This window comes from Leptonychotes weddellii, chromosome 3 (genome assembly GCF_054177405.1).
Source record: "Leptonychotes weddellii isolate Sample4059 chromosome 3, ASM5417740v2, whole genome shotgun sequence".
In the NCBI taxonomy this organism is placed as follows: Eukaryota; Metazoa; Chordata; class Mammalia; order Carnivora; family Phocidae; genus Leptonychotes; species Leptonychotes weddellii.
The window spans coordinates 73,336,968-73,357,124 of NC_138371.1; the positions used below are offsets into that span (position 1 = coordinate 73,336,968).

At 36.4% G+C, this 20,157-nt stretch overlaps 2 protein-coding genes across 7 annotated transcripts in view; one reads left to right on the forward strand and one right to left on the reverse strand.

Moving 5' to 3' along the window:
* Nucleotides 1-11,985, reverse strand: part of LOC145720554 (uncharacterized) — a 342,661-nt gene extending 330,676 nt beyond the window's left edge. For all 3 annotated transcript variants that reach the window (XM_081814462.1, XM_081814463.1, XM_081814464.1), the window contains exons 1-2: nucleotides 11,695-11,985; nucleotides 9,211-9,424 (exon numbers count right to left, since the gene is read on the reverse strand). In XM_081814462.1, the coding sequence (XP_081670588.1) occupies nucleotides 9,341-9,424; nucleotides 11,695-11,985 (375 nt within the window). In that variant the 3' untranslated portion in view covers nucleotides 9,211-9,340. The remainder of the gene's footprint in view (nucleotides 1-9,210; nucleotides 9,425-11,694) is intronic.
* Nucleotides 11,807-20,157, forward strand: part of MMADHC (metabolism of cobalamin associated D) — a 29,800-nt gene continuing 21,449 nt past the window's right edge. For 2 of the 4 annotated variants that reach the window (XM_006735114.3, XM_081814460.1), the window contains exons 1-3: nucleotides 11,868-11,993; nucleotides 12,448-12,507; nucleotides 17,174-17,318. In XM_006735114.3, coding sequence (XP_006735177.1) covers nucleotides 12,499-12,507; nucleotides 17,174-17,318 — 154 coding nt within the window. In that variant the 5' untranslated portion in view covers nucleotides 11,868-11,993; nucleotides 12,448-12,498. Of the gene's footprint in view, nucleotides 11,994-12,074; nucleotides 12,197-12,447; nucleotides 12,508-17,173; nucleotides 17,319-20,157 lie in introns of those variants that run through there. The other 2 variants (XM_006735113.3, XM_081814459.1) reach the window with 2 other exon arrangements.

The window sequence follows — 20,157 nt, forward strand, 5'->3', positions numbered from 1 at the left end:
AAAATTTTTTCATTAATCATGAGATGATTTTGCAGAACATTTAAAAAAGTTATTTAACACTAAGATATTGTAACTGGAGATTTGAACTATTTTTTTAAAGATAGTTAAAACTGCCACAGAACAGAAAAATTCTCCGAATGTATTATTCCACATAACATTGGAAAACCATAGCAAACTCTGAAGAAGCAAAGAATTTACATATTACTGCCTGGAAAAGTATCTCTAAGTGCACAATAATAGAGAGTAATTTTATTTGAAAATTCAAGACACTTTAAAAGACTAATAAAAAGAAAATGTTAAAATTATAATCCTTTTATAGAGTCTGAAGCTATCTATATACATATATTCATGTTTGTACATTTATATCATTTCTGAATGGTATTACTATGTTCATAAAAATGCTGTGCTCTTTTTAAGGGAGATTTAGATACTAAATTTTGCACTGAATCTTTAGGGACTTATGCCAAAGCTAAAGCAATATACCAGAGCAAAATTCAAGGAAGAGCGGTTTTTAAACAAAATGAATTGAAAGGTAATAAAGTGTTTAACCAGCAGGAAGTTATACATACAATCTTCTAATTTGAAGTCAGAAGATTAAAGCTGCTTTTCACTTACCTATACTAATACACAAACTATTACAGTAGTTGGCATATTAGTTCTACTTTGGCTCTTCCTGACAATTGTCTGCCAGAGAGAAAGGTAATGACCTCTTTGGACTTCAATTACTCCACATGAAATAAGAAAAGCAATACTCTAAAATTCTAAGACCCTGCAGAGATTGTAGGAGAAAAGGATGCTACATTTCATGATATTTTCCCACTACAGTCAATGTACAGTTCAAAGAACTTTCTAATTCGGAGAAGCTCTGTGATCCTTTTATTTATCATTGCTTAGATGAACTACTGGACTACATATACATAAGTGGGTCTTATCAATAATTTGCTGGCTATTCTCCTCTATCATAAACTCTGTGGGGTTCATTTGGTCTTTAGCAGCAATACATCCAGAAGTAAAAATGACCTTCAAGCTCCATCAGTATATCCAGACACTTTGCCAAAATGGAGTAAAAAGGATGGATTTAGCACCATCACCACCCCCCGTGTTACAAACTGGAAAATCATAAAAAATACAGGAAACAATCGCTTACCAACATTAGAGTAGAGGCATTATAAGATTATGACCTCTGTGAGAAGAAAAAAATAGACAATGGGACCTCAACATTCTCCACTTCTGGAGGCAGTTTCAAGGCAATAACACAGAGTCAAGCAATTTCACTGAGCTAAAGGAGCAGAGATCAGAATTTAGGTAAACCAAGAAAGGTAGAACTTGTAGAACATAGTACCACAGAGGAAAAAGCTGCATAAAGAATTCCAGAGATCTGTAGTGGGGTCCACTTGAGACTTTGGATACTTATCTGTGCATGCTTACAAGAAACAGCCCAAGGCTGGGGGAAGAACCACAAGAAAATAGTCAGAAAAACCCTGTGGCTCACATGAGGCTAGGAATAATTTGTTTTCCCATAAGCCAGAATGGGAAAAAAAAAAATACAGAAAACATCAAGTAGAATCCTCAGAAGGATACTGCATGTCAAGGCACAACATAATCAAACTGCTGAAAACTAGGGATGAAAAGAAAAATCTTAAAATCATCCAGAAAAGTAAGACACATTGTGACACATTACATATAGAGCAATAAAGAGAATGACCACAGACCCTTCATCAGAACCTATGCAAGCAAATGTATTGAAAGAAAAAAAAATTAAAAGGTCTATCTACAGCTCTTTCCAAAGGGAAAATATCGTTCAAGAATGATGAATAAATATGCATTTCCAGATGAATAAAACTAAAAAAATCATCACCAATAGAACTACACTCCAACAACGTTAAAGGAGTTTCTTAGGCAGAACAAAAATAACACCAGATACGAAGTTAAACTTTCACAGAGGATGGAAGAAAGCCAGAGATGATATATACGTGGAGGAATATAAAAGACAATTTTCTCATTTCTTAAACTACATTCAAAATATAATTGTTTAATGCAAAAATGGTAATAATGTAGTTTGCAATTTATAATACATGTAGAAATAAAATATATGACAATAATACCACAAGGGCAAAGAGATGGAAGTATACTATTGTAAAGTTCTTATACCACACATGAAAAGGTACAATACTGGGGCTCCTTGGTGGCTCAGGTTTCAGCTCAGATCATGGTCTCAAAGTCCTGAGATCAAGCCCAAGTCAGGCTATGGGCTCAGCAGGGAGTTTGCTTGAGATTCTCTCCCTCTGCCTTTGCCCCTCCCCGCCAACTTGGGCACAGACGCATGCATGCACTCTCTTTCTTTCAAATAATTAAATAAATCTTTTTTAAAAAAAGAAAAGGTACAATATTATTTGACGTTAGACTATGATAAGTTACATATTGTCAACCCAAGAGAAAATAACAAAAAGCAAAACAAGGAGGTAAAATACAACAATGGAAATAAAATGTAATTATAAAAAATAGTCAGTTAATCTCCACAAAAGGAAGAGGAACAGGAAAAAGAAACATAAACAGGTGAGGCAAATAGAAAACAATGAGATGGGTAGATTTAAATCCAACCATATGAATAATGACATTAAACATAAATAGTCTAAACATTTCAATTAAAAGACAGATTGCCATATTGAACCAAAAAAAAAAAAAATGACAAGAAAATCTCTTTAAATATAAAGACACAAGTAGCTGGGAAAATATATGCCCTACTAATCAAAAGAAAATTTGAGTGGCAATATTAATATTAGACAAAGTATACTTCAGAACAAAAAATATTATATATGAAATCATATTGTCATATGACTAAAGAAGAATTTTTCATAATAAGAAAAGGGTTAATTCATCAACAAGACATAATAATCCTAAACGTGTATGTATCTACTAATAGAACTTCCAAATGCAAAGTGTAAAACTGACAGAACTGAAAAGAGGCACAGACAAATCTTAGTTACATTTGGAGATTGACACCTCTCTTTCAGTAACTAATAGAATATGTAGTCAGAAAGTCTGAAGGACATAGAAATTTGAACAAGGCTGTCAACTAACTTCACCTAAAAGACATTTAAAAATACTATACTCAAGAGTAAAGAATACACAAATTCTCCAAGCGCACATTGAACATTTACCAAATTAGATCATACTCAGTTCCATAAAATGTCTCAATAAATTTAGGAGAATTGCAATCTTATAAAGTATGATTTATGTCTACAAGAGAGTTAAAATAAAAATCAACAAGGGATATTTGGGAAACCCACAAATACTTGAAAATTAAACAACACAATTCTAAATAACTCACGAATAAAAAAGAAATGACTAGGAAAAATCGAAAATAGTTTGAATTGAATAAAAATAAAAACACAACATATCAAAACTTATGGAATGTAGCTAAAGCAAAGGTTAGAAGGAAAATTATAATAAATGCTTCTATTAGAAAAAAAGAAAGGTCTCAACATAATTACTAAGCTTCTACCTTAAGAAATTTGAAAACAATGGAAAATTAAACCAAAAGCAAGCAGGGAGAAGAAAATAATAAAGAGCAAAAATCAATGGCATTAAAAACACAAAAACAGTACAAAAACAATGAAACCAAAAACTATTACTAGGAGAAAAATCAATGAAATTGATAAATCTCTAGTCAGATTGATCAGGAAGAAAAGAGGAGACACAAATTACCAACATGTGGAATGAAAAAGAAACATTACTGATCCTAAAATATTAAATGAAGATTTTCTGCTTCATTTAAGAATGCTTGCTTAAGCCTGCTCCTGAAGAGTTTATAACCTAGTTGGTAGGACAGGCTCTATGCACAGAAAACAATGAATAATCTTATACTCATATCAATAATAATAATAGTAATAATAATAATAATCACCACCACCACAATCCATCACCTATTATACACCAGGAAAAGTTCTAAGTACTTTATATATATCAAATTGTTTAATCGTCACAACCATAATAGGTAGATACCATTATTAACCCCATTCTACAAATGTGTACCTTAGGCACTCACCCAATGTAGATATGATAACAGTAGATATAAGATAATTTAGTAATTCAGACTCAGAAGGAGAAATCAGGACAAGGAGGAGAAAAGCGGATTGCACTGACCTTGGGAATTTGTCATGGAAGAGATAAGGCTTAAGCTAGCTCTTGCAAGATCTATCCTGATGTCTACCAAGTTTTTAACACTACGTGTCACAATCTAACATTAGCAGAGATCTAGTACTTCAACAGAGTAGTTTAAATCAATGCTTCAGCTGTTTCAACAAATATTTATTGAATACCTACTATGCTTTTGGCTCTGGGATCATAGACACAGATAAAAGATGGAGATCTATTGAGTATGTATACACAATATGCACCATACTGGTAGATGTCATTGAGGTATAGACCTTATCCTCAAAAAGCTCATAATCTAGTTAGTCGTGTGTGTATGTGTGTGTGCATGTGTGTTACCAAATTAGAAAGCAACTGAGACTAGGTAATAATTATGAGCTAACCTGAGTAATATTATATATGAGTTAGGAAAATAGAAGATTAGTGTGTTATCCAGACATAGCTTCATGAAGGAGACGCTTTGGAGCTGAATACTGAAAAACTAGTCATAGAGAGAGAGAGAAAAGAGAGGGGCAATACCAGCTGTTGATAAGACAAGGAAAATTCAGGTGGGAATAAGCAGTCTGCTTAACTAAAGGTAGGTAATGCCAGAAGATAGCTGAAGATAAAGCTGAATGTGAAAAGGGGGAAGGAGCATTATAAATTGGGGCATAAAAATTAATTTGAATCCCAGATTTTTGTTGAAAATATAGGCTTGATAAATTTCTCCCCCAAATTCTAACTAAATTATTCTGTTTTAGTCAGGCAGGAAAAAGGGCATAAATACCAGAGGGAGTGCAGAGAATTCCCAAAACAAAAGAGAAAAATTTTTTCAGTTATCATATGTTATGCATACAATTTCCTGGGAACTCAGAAATATCAATAAAAATTAAAATAGAGAAAAAATATACCTAATCCAATTTTTTATTTATTTTTAAAAGACAAAAGCTTCTTTAAGCAATTAATTAACATGCATCACTGATGCCACCAAGTATCATCAAACCATATAATAGAAAATCGGAAGCTTAGAGTAATATAATCACTGATACTCCTGTGGGCTGGTAAAGTGTCTGCTCTGCTCAAATGACAGGGCACTGGGTCTTCAGTGTGTCCAAGGGATATTCCCATTGCAATCTGTCAGCAGATTGGCAAATATTCTTACTGACAGGAACACACAGCCCAGGAATACGGTCTTACCCTCATTCATGGTTCCAAGCACCTCAGTGCAGTGTTGCTCTCCTGGTTCCCTCCAATGGCCCCAAATACCAATTAAGCAGCTTCACCATCTCAGTATCTAAATTTGGACATAGGTATCAAGTTTGAATGCCTGATGAGACTAACTAAATACTTTGCAGAAGTGTGAAGTAATCGGTCCCAAAATGGAAGAAAAAAAAGGAAATCCCCAGAAGTGGATCTGACATGGTTCCTATCCCTATTGAAATTTCATAAGATCACAGCTGAGAGAACATTCTACCATAAATTGAAAGGCTCTGCATTAACAGCAGGAAACAAAAACCCATTTCACAACTCATCCCCCACTAATTCAGAATATCCACCACAAATTCTCATATCGTCACATTGTCATATAGCACCACCTAGTGTCCACAGGCAGGTGCACGTTAATGCTGACTGAGCCCAAAGGTGGCATTTTTCTGTAGTCACCTTCCAAGGGCTTCCTGTTAGACTTGGCTGTTCACCACATCAGGATTCCTAGTGTGATTCCTCATTCTACTTCAGGGCATACCAATGGAAGTGTAATAATGAATTTATTTTACTGTAGTTAAACTCCTATTTTGTGGATTGTCCTCAAGTACTTTGAAACTGTAAACTATTCCCAGGATGACTCTCTCTCTCTCTCTCTGAGAGGCAGGGATGGGCAGGGGGAGAAGAATCCCAAGCAGGCTCCATGTCCAGCATGGAGTCCCATGCAGGACTTGATCTCACAACCCTGAGATTATGACCTGAGCTAAAATCGTCAGAAGCTCAACCGACTGAGCCACCCAGGCGTCCCAGGATGACTCTTTCTTGACACTGAGCATATATCGACTCCCCACCATTCCTTCTCACTATTCTCTATTATTGGGGTGTAGACTCTATAATGGATGTCTATAGAGTGCATACATTTTGATAGCATTATTTGCTGCATGAGATATAACTGAAAAGAGAGGGTTGTATCAGAAATGCATCCAAATTGTTCATAATACCAACATTTGAGTGGCTTTAGAATTGTTTCATTTTGTAGATTCACCCTTTCCCTTCTACTCCTACAACCACACAGTGGGAAAGAGAAAGAGATGTTAATGAATAATCAAAACCCAACAGAATAACAGAATATAACAAAAGTAAAATAATTCCAAGGATTAATTTACTTCAGAGACCCCATTTCCTTCCAACCAATCTTTAGAGTATAAGCCCAAGCATGCCATTTCTAGACAGGAAGTGTGACAAATTTTTGAAGATACAAGCTATTAGATGGCAATAAATTCTCTCAAAGCATTTTAGACCTACATTACTGTCTCTGAGTCAGACTTTCTCTGTACTAGGCAAAATAGAAGATGTGAGCAATTAGATGGGTGTAGACACATGAATACAGGACAGCTTTCTTAGTTTGCCTTGGAGTTAGATGTGCCAGATTGCCATGTAAAATTTAGGGCATACTTACACTAAAAAATTACTCTTTATCTGAAACTCAAATTCAACTGAGTGCCCTGTATTTAATCAGGCAACTCTACTTGGAATGAACAAAAGACCTTGTTGGAGAAAATAACTAGGCTCCTAGCAGAACCGGAGTCATTTTTATGAAAATGGTTGCTTTGGTGGGGTTCCAGAGATCAGTATCAAAGCAAAGGCCCAACATTGTAAGCCTTCAAATAATACTCTGTACTTAACACTTTAAAATTTATGAAACATTTTGCATTTATTATATTATCTGGATTCTCCTAATGACAATCCTTATGTGGTTATTTTTATGTCTGTTTCAAGGCTTACAGATGTTAAGGAATTGTTTTGGTGATCCACATGAAACTGTACAAAAAAGCCAGAACTTGAATCCAAATCTCCCAGTATGGCGCAATGTCTACAAATTAGGAAAATGTTCATGTGGACACTACACAAGACTTTCCATTGTGACATAAGGCCAGGAAAATGAAGATATTCTCAGAGTTACTGAGCTGTCTTACATACTTTGATTTTTAAAGCACGGAACATTCACTTATATCCCCAAGTACAGTGAGCCATCATTCTCCTGATGTAGGTTTATTCACACATATCCAACCACTACACTTTGTAAGCCATTTATATGTCCCAGAGACTCTTGAAAAAATCCAAATTTGTTTAACTCAGAGTTCACTTTCCCTAGATCTTTACATTTGAAATTTAGAGAATGTTCTTGTAATAATCCCACTGGCTGTTAAGGATCAGGTTTGTTTTTAAATTGTAGAGTAGTGACAGCTGGTGTTCACAGTGCGTATTACACTACTCCCTAGCACAGTTTTTTATCTTTTACTTATGGTCCTCAAATTCTAGTTCTCATAAAAATTCCCTGAAGAATTTCTTAAAATGCAGCCTCCTAAACCCCTCATAGATTCTGATTATATACATCTGGGATAATGTACATGATACAAGCCCCAATGCTACCATCCCTTTCCTCCTCCTGGTCAATCTCATGTAAGAGAACATTATTGTATCACCCCCACAAGCACTGTGCACATATATGGAAACCAAAGCTATAAGTATAAAGTTCAGAGGAGTTCATCGATGTTGATAATGCTGATAATGACGACAAAGATGATCTCAGCTAACATTTATTGCACACTAAGTGCTATGCACTGTGCTAAATCCTTTACATGGATTATCTTATATAATCTTCTAAATATATCTATAAAGTAGACAATATCAAAGGCCCCTGGGTGGCTCAGTCAGTTAAGCATCCAACTCTTGATTTCAGCTCAGGTCGTGATCTCAGGGTCCTGAGATTGAGCCCCGTGTCTCCAGGCTCAGCAGAGTCTGCTTGTCCCTCTCCCTCTGCTCCTCCCCCAGCTCGTGTGCGTGCTCTTTCTCTCTCTCTCTCCCTCAAGTAAATAAAGTCTTTTAAAAAAGTAGATAATATCATGGTCGCCATTGTAATAACAGGGAGGCAGAGAGATGAGCAGATAGATAATTGTTATATCTAATATCACAAAGTCCTGTGATTGTATGTATCACATTCAAACTAAAAACCAAAATATTAAATAGAAGGCCTCTCTTCCAGTATGTCCTAGTGATACACATCATTCACTTTCTACAATATTCATGTGTTGCCACCTAGCAATAGATGGCTAGAAGATACAAGATGTTTCCAGGAAAAGCTTGAGTTTTCTAGAAATGGCTAAAATATATGTCTATCTTAATGTGTCAAATACTAAAGAGATAGTGCATCACTGGTGTGGGCAACTTAAAAAGATGTGTTCTTAATAGTTGAGCTCTGTGTCTGAGTCAAATAATAAAAACCAAGTGTTCACAGATTTTTACTTTTATCCACATCCTTTTTAAAATTTCTATTATTATCATTTTACATGTTGTTTTTTTGCAACCAGGTAATAGTTCCATGTAGCATTTTTTAAAATAACATAAAATATTGTCTTCAAACTTCTAATGTGCTTTAGATATGCTTAGCTGAGCAGAAAATAGTCCATTTTGTCTTTTGGTTTTATAATCCTACTGTCTTTACAGAAAGAACTAGCTGCAATACAACAGAATTGCCAAGTTGAGCACTTAGTGATTACTATATATTCCTTAGTTAGCATAAGTATACATCTTTTGTTATTGAGAATTAGTGTTTCTAGAATAAATGGGAAGCCATATGTTTACCAAAAAACATCAATGCAGGCAGCTGTAAGAGGGAGATGAGAAAGAAAACCCCCAAGGATTACATATTGGTCTCTGAATAACCTCATAATCTGGTGAATGGATTAATTTTTACAGTTCTTTGAAGGTCCTCCTCTATCTCTGAAGAATAAGAACAATCCAAGACAGAGTGAAAGGGAGAAGGCAAATAGATAAGTGGAAATTGAAATAAGTTGAGAGACAGCTACTCACCTCTTTGTCTTCTGAGTTTTATTGTTGTGGAAGGCATAGAGATTTCAGAGCCAGACAAATCCAAGGTTTAGCCTCACATTCACCACTACATGTAGTTGTACGGCATCAAGCAGTTTGCTTAGCCTGAGTCTCAGTTTCTCCACTTATGCAGTATAGACACTACTACTCTCCCAGCCCAGTTGTCAGACAGATAGATGTTATGGAGGTATGGAGCCTGGAGACGGAACAACAAAAAGCAGCTGTTGTTAATGGTAGCTTGTTATTAGTGATCCATACTTCATCTATTCAACACACATTTATTGATCACCTCTCTGTGGCAGGAATACAGTAAAGTCCCAGGAATACAGTGAAAAACATATAAAGTCTGTCCACAAGAAGTTTCTGTTTCATCCTCTGAATACACAGTTATCAAAATTCCACCCCCCCCAACCCCACTCCACAGAAATTCCTCTGGCAAAGTCACTGTTGCTGGATTTATCAAATAAGATGAACCTCAATAAGATCTTTTTGTAGCATCTAATAATATGGGGCAATAATAGCAATAATTCTTGATGTCTAGAATACTCTCTCCTGATTTCCTTCTACTTTCTGACTGAAACTTGCCAGTCTCTGTTGCTAGATTTTCTTCTGTTACCCCTTTAATTAATATTTCCTAGTATTCTGACTTTGTCCTTTTTCTTTTATACTCTACACTAGTAGTTCTTGAACTTTCAGTCATGAACTTCTTTAAGAATCTGAAGAAGCTATGCACTCTCTCTCTATGGAAAAAAAATGAATCTACTTACAAATAAATAAAAATTTGCATACATTTTCAGGAGTGTCAAAGACCTTTCTCCCTTCCCATAAAGCCCGTTGTTGAACTTCAGGTTAAGGAGTTCCCATGGCTTGAATTACTACCCATATGTAAAGAACCCTCAAATCTCTGTCTCCTACATAAACCACTTTCCTGAGCAATAGGTCTACTTTCAAATGACTTACTGGCAACTCCACATGAATGCCCTTTGGCATCTTAAAACCCAAGATATCCCAAACCAAACTCTTCATCTTTCTCCAAACACCTGTTCTCCTGGAGGACAATACGTGTGGGAAAGAGAACACTTTTTGAACCTAACAGACCTAGATTTAAGTACAGCCCTGGAAGCTTCAGAAATATACTTAACCTCTTTCTGCTTTCATTTCTTCTTCATATTTAACATGAGGATAATAGTACCTCTATTTTTTATATTGTTATGAGAATTAAAACAAATAATGTGAAAATCCCTATCCAAGTACCACCACATAGTATGCATTCCACAAATATTAATATTACTGAATTCCCAATAAAGAAAAAGCAACTCTATTCACCAAATATCCTAAGTCAAAAATTTAGGAGTCATCTTCACACACCCTTCCAACCCATCCTCTAAATGTCAGCCAGAGGACCTTCCCAAGATGCCCATCTGATAATGCCATGACTCTGCTTCGATCTTCCCAGTTGCTTCTCATTGCTTCCAGGATTACATCTATCTTAGTACTACACCGAAGGCTGACTATGATCTGGCCCCTGTCCATGCCAAACTCATTCCCTTGACTACTTACAGATCTCCCCAAATGTGCCCAGTGTTTCAGATTTCACAGCTCTGTTCCCACTGCTCCCTTTGCCTGAAGTGTCCTCACCCCTCCACATCTTTTCTTGGCATTCAGGTAAACACCCATTCATCTTTCAAAACACAGTACAAGCATCCTCTGCTATGAAGTTACTCCTGACAGCCTCCTACCAAACTGATCACGGACTCCTTTTATCTCCCACCTGTACCTGACAGATGATTTCTATCATGGCAAAGATGAGTAGCATATGCGTTCTGATCTCAAAAAGCTTACAATCATGATTCAACCAGAAATCCTCTTATATAACCTGGACAAGTAAACCAAAGAGAAATTACAAGGCATGAAAAAACGAGTTGTAAGTAACTTCAACGCTCAGCTCAGTGGTCCTTTCTTAGAAGCCTTTCTGTGACTCCCAAGCTCCGAGGAGTGTGTGTACATGTGTATGCTATGTAAGTGTTAGCTATATATAAACTCATTTAATCCTTACAGTGTGTGGAGCAAGCACTATTATTATTCCCCTTTTACAGGTGAGGAAAACAGAGACCAGCTTGCCTAACATTACCTACCCAGAAATATTGGTATGAATAAAGTATGGACTTCAGTTAATTAAAAAATTGACAAATGAAAATGATATATTGTTTATAAATAAATTTATTGAGCCTATTAAGGGCCTGGGACACAAACAGAAAAACCTAAGTGCCCTATGCTCGAAAACAGTGATTCGTGAAAAAACTACTATGACATAAATAAAAAACTTAAGATTGTATCTCTCGGCGGCAGTAAGAAAGCCTTAGGGTGGAGGAATCTATCAAATGGATCAATGAGTTAATGAAAGAAATGAAATGAGCCCTCAACCCAGATCAGGAACACTCCTCCTTTCACGTCACCCCACTTCACCTTTTCTCCTCCTACGTGTTTGCCCGCGACTATCCAATGGAAGGTAGGCTCTACGGGCCTATTGTGCGCATGCGCATCATCAATTCGACGATCCTTTGCATCGATGCTTTCAGAAGCAACTTCTTCAGCCTGGTCACTGCCGGCTTCGAAGCTATCCCTGAGGCCGTCGCCGCCGCCATTTTGACGGCGGAAAGAGTGAGCGTCTGGGACAGCTGGAGGCGGCGGCGGGACTGGTACGGATGGTTTCCGCCCGCGTAGCCCCTCCAAATTCGCCTGTCTTCTTGGTGCCATAGCACTCGGTATTGCCCGTATTCCGACAGGGTCCCTGTCGCACTCCCTAGTCCTGTCTGTCTGTAGGCTGTTTTTCGCTTCCTCACCGTCAGCTCCGTTCGAACCCCTGTTTGGAGCTGTTGTCAAGCCCCCCTGGCCTGTGTTAAAATACCTGCTTCGACCTTCGGGACTCTGTCTCGGCCACCGGCTCCTCGTTCCCCGCCCTCATCTGGTCCGAGTTGCTTTCGGGGGCGGGGGCTGGGGGCATAAACCGGGAGGGCTGGGTACTGCACGGCCTCCTCTGGGGAGGGATCTGTGCCTTGTAGGGGCTGGGGGCCAATTCTGGCCTTCTTGGGTTATGGGGAGAGCTTGGACTTCGATCGTGGTGGAGCGACACATAGTAGGAGATAGTGGACGTTACCCGAATTGTGTGTTGTTAGAGCTTAATAGGTCACTCGCCTGTTTTATTTTGTCCGTTCTCAGGAATAACTTTACGAAAGGAAAGATACTTTGCATCTGCCCTCCCCGCTGGAAATGGCCACTGTGAGTAAATTAGTCTCTTAAGCAGAATAGTGGTTTGGGAACTTGTTAGGAAATGGAGGGATGGGTTTAATTATGGTGGCATTGGTGGCATGTTTCTTGTGCTTAGAGGTAGTGTATGAAAAATGTCAAGGGAAGCAAGGGGTGTGAAATTATGTTGGCATGCTTTGAAGGTAGTTTGAACACAAAGGTTTTCTGTGACACTCGTGTACTTGTTTCTACAAATTCATTTTTGGAAATAAATTCAATGCCAGCATCCTTTCAATATTTTTAAAAGACATTTCAGTAAATATTTAGAATCTACTTTTAAGCTATTTTTTATTTCTTTGGTTAGCTAAACTGACGATTTTGTAACAGTTTCAGTCTAGCAAGTAACCTTCCAAATCCTACAAAATGAGAGCAAGAGATATGATTCACATAGACCAGAAATATTCATTGTAAGTCTCCAGTTTAGACTTACCCTACCATAAGGACTTCATATAGTAGGGGACAGTAGACATACATGAAATAGCTACAATTAAAGTGTAAAGTAATTTTTCTTAAAAGCTACACAAAGGTACGTGCAGATTCAAAGCTTTGTGAAGAGGAGAAATAAGGGGTTTGGGATCACTTCAGAGAAGCATTTAATCTGAGGTTTGAAAGATGGTGGGATTTAGATAATCGGACATTTGAATGGAAAAACAGACGTATTCAGAGACACCTTCCCTTTCAAAAATCAAGAAGTCATTTCTGCCTTCTGCAATGTCAGATATGTGAAAGATTAGAGGGAAATAAGGTTGGATTGTGGAGCTGAAATCGAGTAATAGCCTTGAATGTCACACTCAGTATATAGATTTGATTCTTCAAGTTGTGATCGTTTAATCAGAGCTGTGTTTGGAGGGTTAATATGGCAACAGTTAGGATAATATTCCTGTAACTGAACATGATATGTTAAGAGTCTGTCTATTGACGTGACTTTAGGGACAAGTCATAAAAGTAGACCACTAGTCTTGGACCCATCTTAACATGAATTTTTACTTAGCCAGAACCACAGAAAGGGAATGTTGTAAAAGAAGCATGGGGTACTCTTAAAGTAGAATAGAATTCTAATGTTTAACCTGGCTTTATTTTGATTTAAATGAATTAGCTCAGCAGGGTGAATATTTTGAAAGATGCTTTTGTAAATCCTTTGTTAGAAGTTCATATGAAATAAATTTTAATATTAAAATATACTTTAAAAATTTGTGTTTATATACATTGTAAATACTGAATGGATGTCAGTTATGAAATATGCAACTATGTGTGTCTTCAGCTATTTAGCATACATAGCAAGAGTCATAAATGTCTGTGCTTCAGAAGCTGGACAGTAAATTAAGATGCCTTGGTGGGAACTTTGACAAACTGAAATTTTCATTTCTGGTATAACAGGAGCAGCCTTTCCTTAGCTACGGTGACTAATTGCTAACTAATGCCATTTGCGAATATGAATCCAGTGCTGCCAGCTCTTCTGAGTTTTCAAGAACAGCCGAAAATCTGGACTTTTTTTGTGAAATCTGTAATTTCTCAATGTTTATATCCAATTCAGATTTTTTTTATAACAGTGTGGACCACACAAAAATGTCTATAGATGGATATGGATGAATTTCCTAGATAACGAGTTTTCAATCTTTGGTATAGACCCTATTTTCTGCTCACATGACCAAAAGCAGGACTTTAGTCCTAAAACAGTGCCTAAAAGACAGTTTCTCTTTTTATACTAATAAGGATTTTGAAATTATATATATATATATATATATATTTTTTTTTTTATTCATGAGAGACAGAGCGAGAGAGAAAGGCAGAGGGAGAAACAGGCTCCCAAGGAGCAGGGAGCCCGATGCGGGACTCGATCCCAGGACCCTGAGATCATGACCTGAGCCGAAGGCAGACGCCCAACCATCTGAGCAACCCAGGCGCCCTTGAAATTATATTTTAATAACCTGTCATCTTTCCAAGTCTAGAATCCTAGGTTTGAAGTAGTCATATACAAAATCATACTTATCCTCGTACTAAAATAAACTGGCTATTCTAATTTTTGAGTTATTTATTGGCTGTCATATTTAGTTATATTTACCAGCTGACCCAATGTCCTAAAATCTGCCAAGTAATGAATTTGAGGATCCTATATGTTAAAAAGGAAACTTGAAACACTAACACTGTCGTCAGCTATTCCTTTTAGTGGACAAATTAGATACTGGATTATTTTGCCATTAAAATGAAATATAAAGAAATAAAATAACATGAGATTAAGTGATTAGATTTTCTTAGATTGGCAACAAAACTCATATTTTATTGTAACTTTTGTTAAAAGCTTTACCATCAAGGAAAAAAATCTAAAGTAGAATCTAGTGGCCTTGGCACTCACAGGTTAAAATAATCCTTAATAATATTAGGAAGTTGCTAAAATAATTTGGATAATATTTATTTTCCTTTTTTGCTTGTGAAGCAGTTTATTATCACAAATAATATTTTGATAATCATACTTTAATTTTAATGGTATATGGAAGTATGTTGTGGAAATTAGTAAAACAGTGCATGTAAAGCACTTAGCACAGAACCTAGCCCACAGTAACTAACATCTGTTGATTATTTGCTATTTAATATTTATTGCCCCTTTCAGATAATCTCTTATTGAGCCTCTTACTATTTTGAGGCCTTGCCCAAAATCTTTTTGGAGTTTAAAATTTTATATTGCCTTTAGATCCTGAGCCATATTCTGTTAAATGTAAATGTCTTCATTTGTAAAGGTAAATTTAAATTATAGAAACACCCAAAAGTCTGAGTTTGTCTAGTAGGTTAAAATCTAATAATTATCACATTTATCTCTTGGGGCAGGTTGGGTTCTGACCCAAGGAAGGATACTTAAATTTTCAGGTGGCCAGAGTACTCTGGAGACAGGTCTTGTACTTAGGAGATACATAAAGAAGGTTCTGTTTATCCAGGTCTTGAAGACAGAGCTGAAATTTGCTAGACCTAGAAGGAGAGGGAAAAGGGCATTTTAGCAGAAGAAATCTGATGGCAGTATAAAAGAAGGCAGAGAAATATGGGAAATGTTGCAGATATTTTTATGTGACTAAAGAATTAAAAAGGGAAAGGTGGGTAAAGTTAGTAAGAAATTATGCCAGAGAGGTAGAAAAACAAGTTAGGATGTTCTCTTGTACTTATGAAAAAAAGTCAGAACACGTGTGTTGGAATTCAGACTACTTTGTGAAAGGGAAAAAGGAATGATTCTAAAGTATCAAATGGCTAGACTATTTCAACATCCTGGTAGTTTTCATACCACTCCAGTCCCCATTCTCTAATCCCACTCCAGTCCATCCTGCCCTAAGTGGTACATTCCTAAAAACATTCTGCCCCTCTATTCTTCCCTGCCTCCAGATTAAAATTCTGATTATTGTCTTGATGTAACAAGCCTTTTACTATGTCAAATATAAAGCCTTTTATGATTTCCCACAACTTAACTTTCAAGCCTGTTTTTTACTGCACTCCCTTAAATATCTAACCTCACTGAATTTATCACCCTTTTGAATATACCTTTTATGATTATACATCTGTTCCTGAAAGTCACTCATTGAAATGCCCCTTTGCTCTGCAAATTTCTTGTTTCTTCAAAACCTAGTTTATTCTCTATGAAACTTTTTCCTCCTCCCTCAGGGATTTTTTAATTGTTTAAATCTTTTAATAGCATGTCACAGATAATATGGAATTTATTCTTACATATTTTCTACTAAACTAAGAGTTGGCATTTTTGTTTTTTAATGTGAAGGGACATATAAGTAAATATTTTAGGCTTTCTGTACCATATAGTCTTTGTGCAACTACTTACCTCTGCCATTATGGCATGAAAGCAGCCACAGACAATACATAAATAAATATATTCAGCTATAGTTTGCTAACCCCTGCATTAAATTACTCTGACCTGGGGCACCTAGGTGGCACAGTCAGTTAAGCATCAAACTCTTGGTTTTCCACTCAGGTCATGATCTCAGGGTCTTGAGATCAAGCCCTGTATCCGGCTACACATGGGAAGTCTGCTGGAGATTCTTTCTTTCCCTCTGCCCCTCCCCCTGTGCGTGCCTCTGTGTGTGTGTGTGTGTGTGTGTACGCGCTTGCTTGCACATTCTCTGTCAAATAAATAAATCTTTAAAAAATAATAAAAAAACAAATTACTCTGACCCAAGTATTTTGCTAGAAGTTTCTGCGTGAAAGATGTTTACACATTCACCCGTTGTAACTGACCTCAGAGTCCAGGAAATGAACATAGGAGCAAAAAATTTAGCACAAAGCTTTGTACTAAAGGTGTTGAAGTTTCCTTAACAAGAGAAAAATCTTGTGTACTACGTTTTTAGTGTTGTTCCCAAATAGGGCAACTTTTAGAGGTTCCTATCCTCTCTAGTGTGGCACTCTTGATTCTAGCCTTTATTGGCTAGTTACTTTACACAAAGTAACTTTATTACTTGTTTGGGTTTTTTTTAATTGATGTGTTTTTAAAATTATATACATAGTGCTTGTTGTATGGTAGTTGCTCAATAATAGAATAAGATTTGGTTTTGAAAGATACATTGCAGTGTGAGGATTTGCCAGAGATTGTCTATGTAAGTATAATACATATATCCAGAACAAATAATGGTAATTTTTGTGTTGTTCTTAGGTGCTCTGTAATAGAGCCAGGCTGGTTTCATATCTCCCGGGATTTTGCTCTTTAGTTAAAAGGGTTGTCAATCCCAAAGCCTTTTCAACTGCAGGATCTTCAGGTTCTGATGAGTCTCATGTGGCCCCTGCACCTCCAGATATATGTAAGTAAAAGTTACTATGATTTACTTGTTGCAAAACACCCACCTCCCTTCTGGCAACCACCAGTTTATTCTCTGTATTAAAGTCTGTTTTTGTCCCTTTTTTCTTAAATTCTACATGAGTGTAATCATATAGTATTTGTCTTTCTCTGACTAAATTATTTCACTTACTATTATACATCCATCCAGGTTGCTACAGATCGCAAGATTTCATTATTTTTTATGGCTGAGTAATATTCCATTGTGTATATATACCACATCTTTATCCCTTCATATGTGGATGGATATTTGGATTACTTCCATATTTTGACTATTATAAATAATGCTGTGTTAAATATAGGGGTGTGTATATCTTTTTGTGTGTGTTTTCATTTTCTTTAGGTAAATACCCAGTATTGCAATTATTAGATCATTTGATAACTTTGTTTTTTAATTTTTTAAGAAATCTCATACTGTTTTGCAGTGTCTGCACAGTTTGCATTCCTACCAACAGTACACAGGAGTTTCTTTTCCTCCACATCCTTGCCAACATTGTTATTTCTTATATTTATTTTAGCTATTCTGACAGGTACAAGGTGATATTTCATTGTGGTTTTGATTTGCCTTTCCCTGATGATTAGTGATATTGAACATCTTTTCATGTGCCCGCCAACTATATGTCTTCCTTAGAAATATGTTTGCTGATGCCCTCTGCCCATTCTTTAATAGGTTTTTTGTTTGGTTTGGTTTAGTTTGGTTTGGTGTTGTTTAAGTTCTTTATATATTTTGGGTATTAACCCCTTATCAGATATTCCCATTCACTGGGTTGCCTTTTTGTTGTTGTTGATTGTTTGCTTCACTGTGCAAAAACATTTTATTTCAGTATAGTCCTAGTACTTCAATTTTGCTTTTCTTTCTCTTGCAGAGGAGAAATATCTACAAAAATGTTTCCAAAGCCTATGTCCAGGAAATTACTGGCTATGTTACTGAAGTATAGTTGACAGTGTTAACGTTAGTTTCAAGTGTACAATGTAGTAATTCATTAATTTTATAGATTACACAGTGCCATGATTAGTGATAAGCGTAGTTACATCTGTCACTATACAACCTTATTACAGAAGTATTGACTATATTCCCTGTGCAGTACTTTTAGTCCCCGTTACATACTTATTTTATAACTAAAGTTTGTACCTTTTAAACCACTTCACTACTTTGGCCATCTCACCACTCCTCTTTCCTCTGGCAACTACCAGTTTGTTCTCTGTATCTATGAGTCTATTCTGGCTTTTTGATTTCTTGTTTCTTTGTTCATTTTTTAGGTTCCACATATAAGTGAAATCACTTATTATTTGTTGTTCTCTGTCTGCCGTATGTAACTGAGCATAATATCTTCCAGGACCATCTATGTTACTGAAAAGAGCAAGATTTCCTTCTTTATGGCTGAGTAACATTCCATTCTGTGTGTATATAGTGCACACACATGTTCTTGATTCATCATCTGTCCATAAACAGATTGCTTCCATATCTTGTCTATTGTAAATAATGGTGCAGTAAACATAGAGGTGCATATATCTTTTCGAATTACCATGTTCATTTTTGTGGGGTAAATACCTAACAGTGGAATTTCTGGATTGTCTGGTTTTTCTTTTCAATTTTTTGAGGAACCTCCGTACTGTTTTCCACAGTGTTTCCACCAAGTTACATTCCTAACCAACAGAGTGCAAGGGTTCCCTTTTCTCCATATCTTCTCCAACACTTGTTTCTTATCTTTTTGATTCTAGCCATTCTGACTGGTGTGAGAATGCTGTAGTATGAATTTATGAATATCAGACTTACAGAATGCTTGTTTTGTCATTTTTGTAATGATTTTCAATTTTTCGCCAGCAAAAGCAAGATAATGAGAAATTTCAGAAAACATCTTGGTTTTGACAAAATCACACCCACACACGCACACAAAAGCAGAGGTAAAACTATATACATCATTAAAACAACACCAAAAATGAAGTTGTACACTATGTGTATATATATATATATGTGATTCTAATTACTCACCGATTGAGAAATGAAGAGTGCAGATAGGAGATATGATATGTTTTGGGGAGGATTTTCGAAGGTAGCTCAATTCATGCCTCCTCAACTCATGACATCAAGCACTCTGGAGCCCTCCTTTGTGTTGAATGTTGTACTTATAGGGAAGAGATTGTTAGGGTCAGAAAAAATGATCTGGAGGTAGTGATGATTTGTGAATACAAATATACCTGACAGACAAGGTAGAGAAGCATTCCAAATAAAGGAGAACAGAAATGCCAGGGGAAAGCTTTGAGGTATGAATAATTAAATTGAGAATGCTAACATTCAGGGTGGCCTCAAGGCTATTAGAAGATTAACTGAAAGTTAGGCTGGAGGCTGATGACAGAGGGCCTTATGCACCTTGCTGATGACTTCGGATGTCACCATTTAGGATGATGGTTTCTAAAGAAATTCTATGGGGCTCTGGATATTTCCCTAGAAGGGGAAACTGTAAAGGACAATAAGGGTATAGAAGAAGCTTCCAATGCTCTCCCACTGTTCAACCAAGTCTTACAATAAGAATTATATTTTATTTGTTTATGCTGTCAGGTAAGTATGCAGATAACAGTTTGCAAGGCTAAAATGATTAAAACCTACTGGAAGCAAAAAAAAAAAAAAAACTACTGGAGGCAAAAGAAACCTATGGAAGGATTTTGAGTGAGACCAACTCTGGTGCATTTTAGAAAAATCACTCTCAGTCCAGATTAGAGCATCGGTCTTCAACCCGAGATGGCCGTATTCCAAGTATGTTTATTGGAATGCTTGTCATCAACTGGCACCACCACGTCTCCTC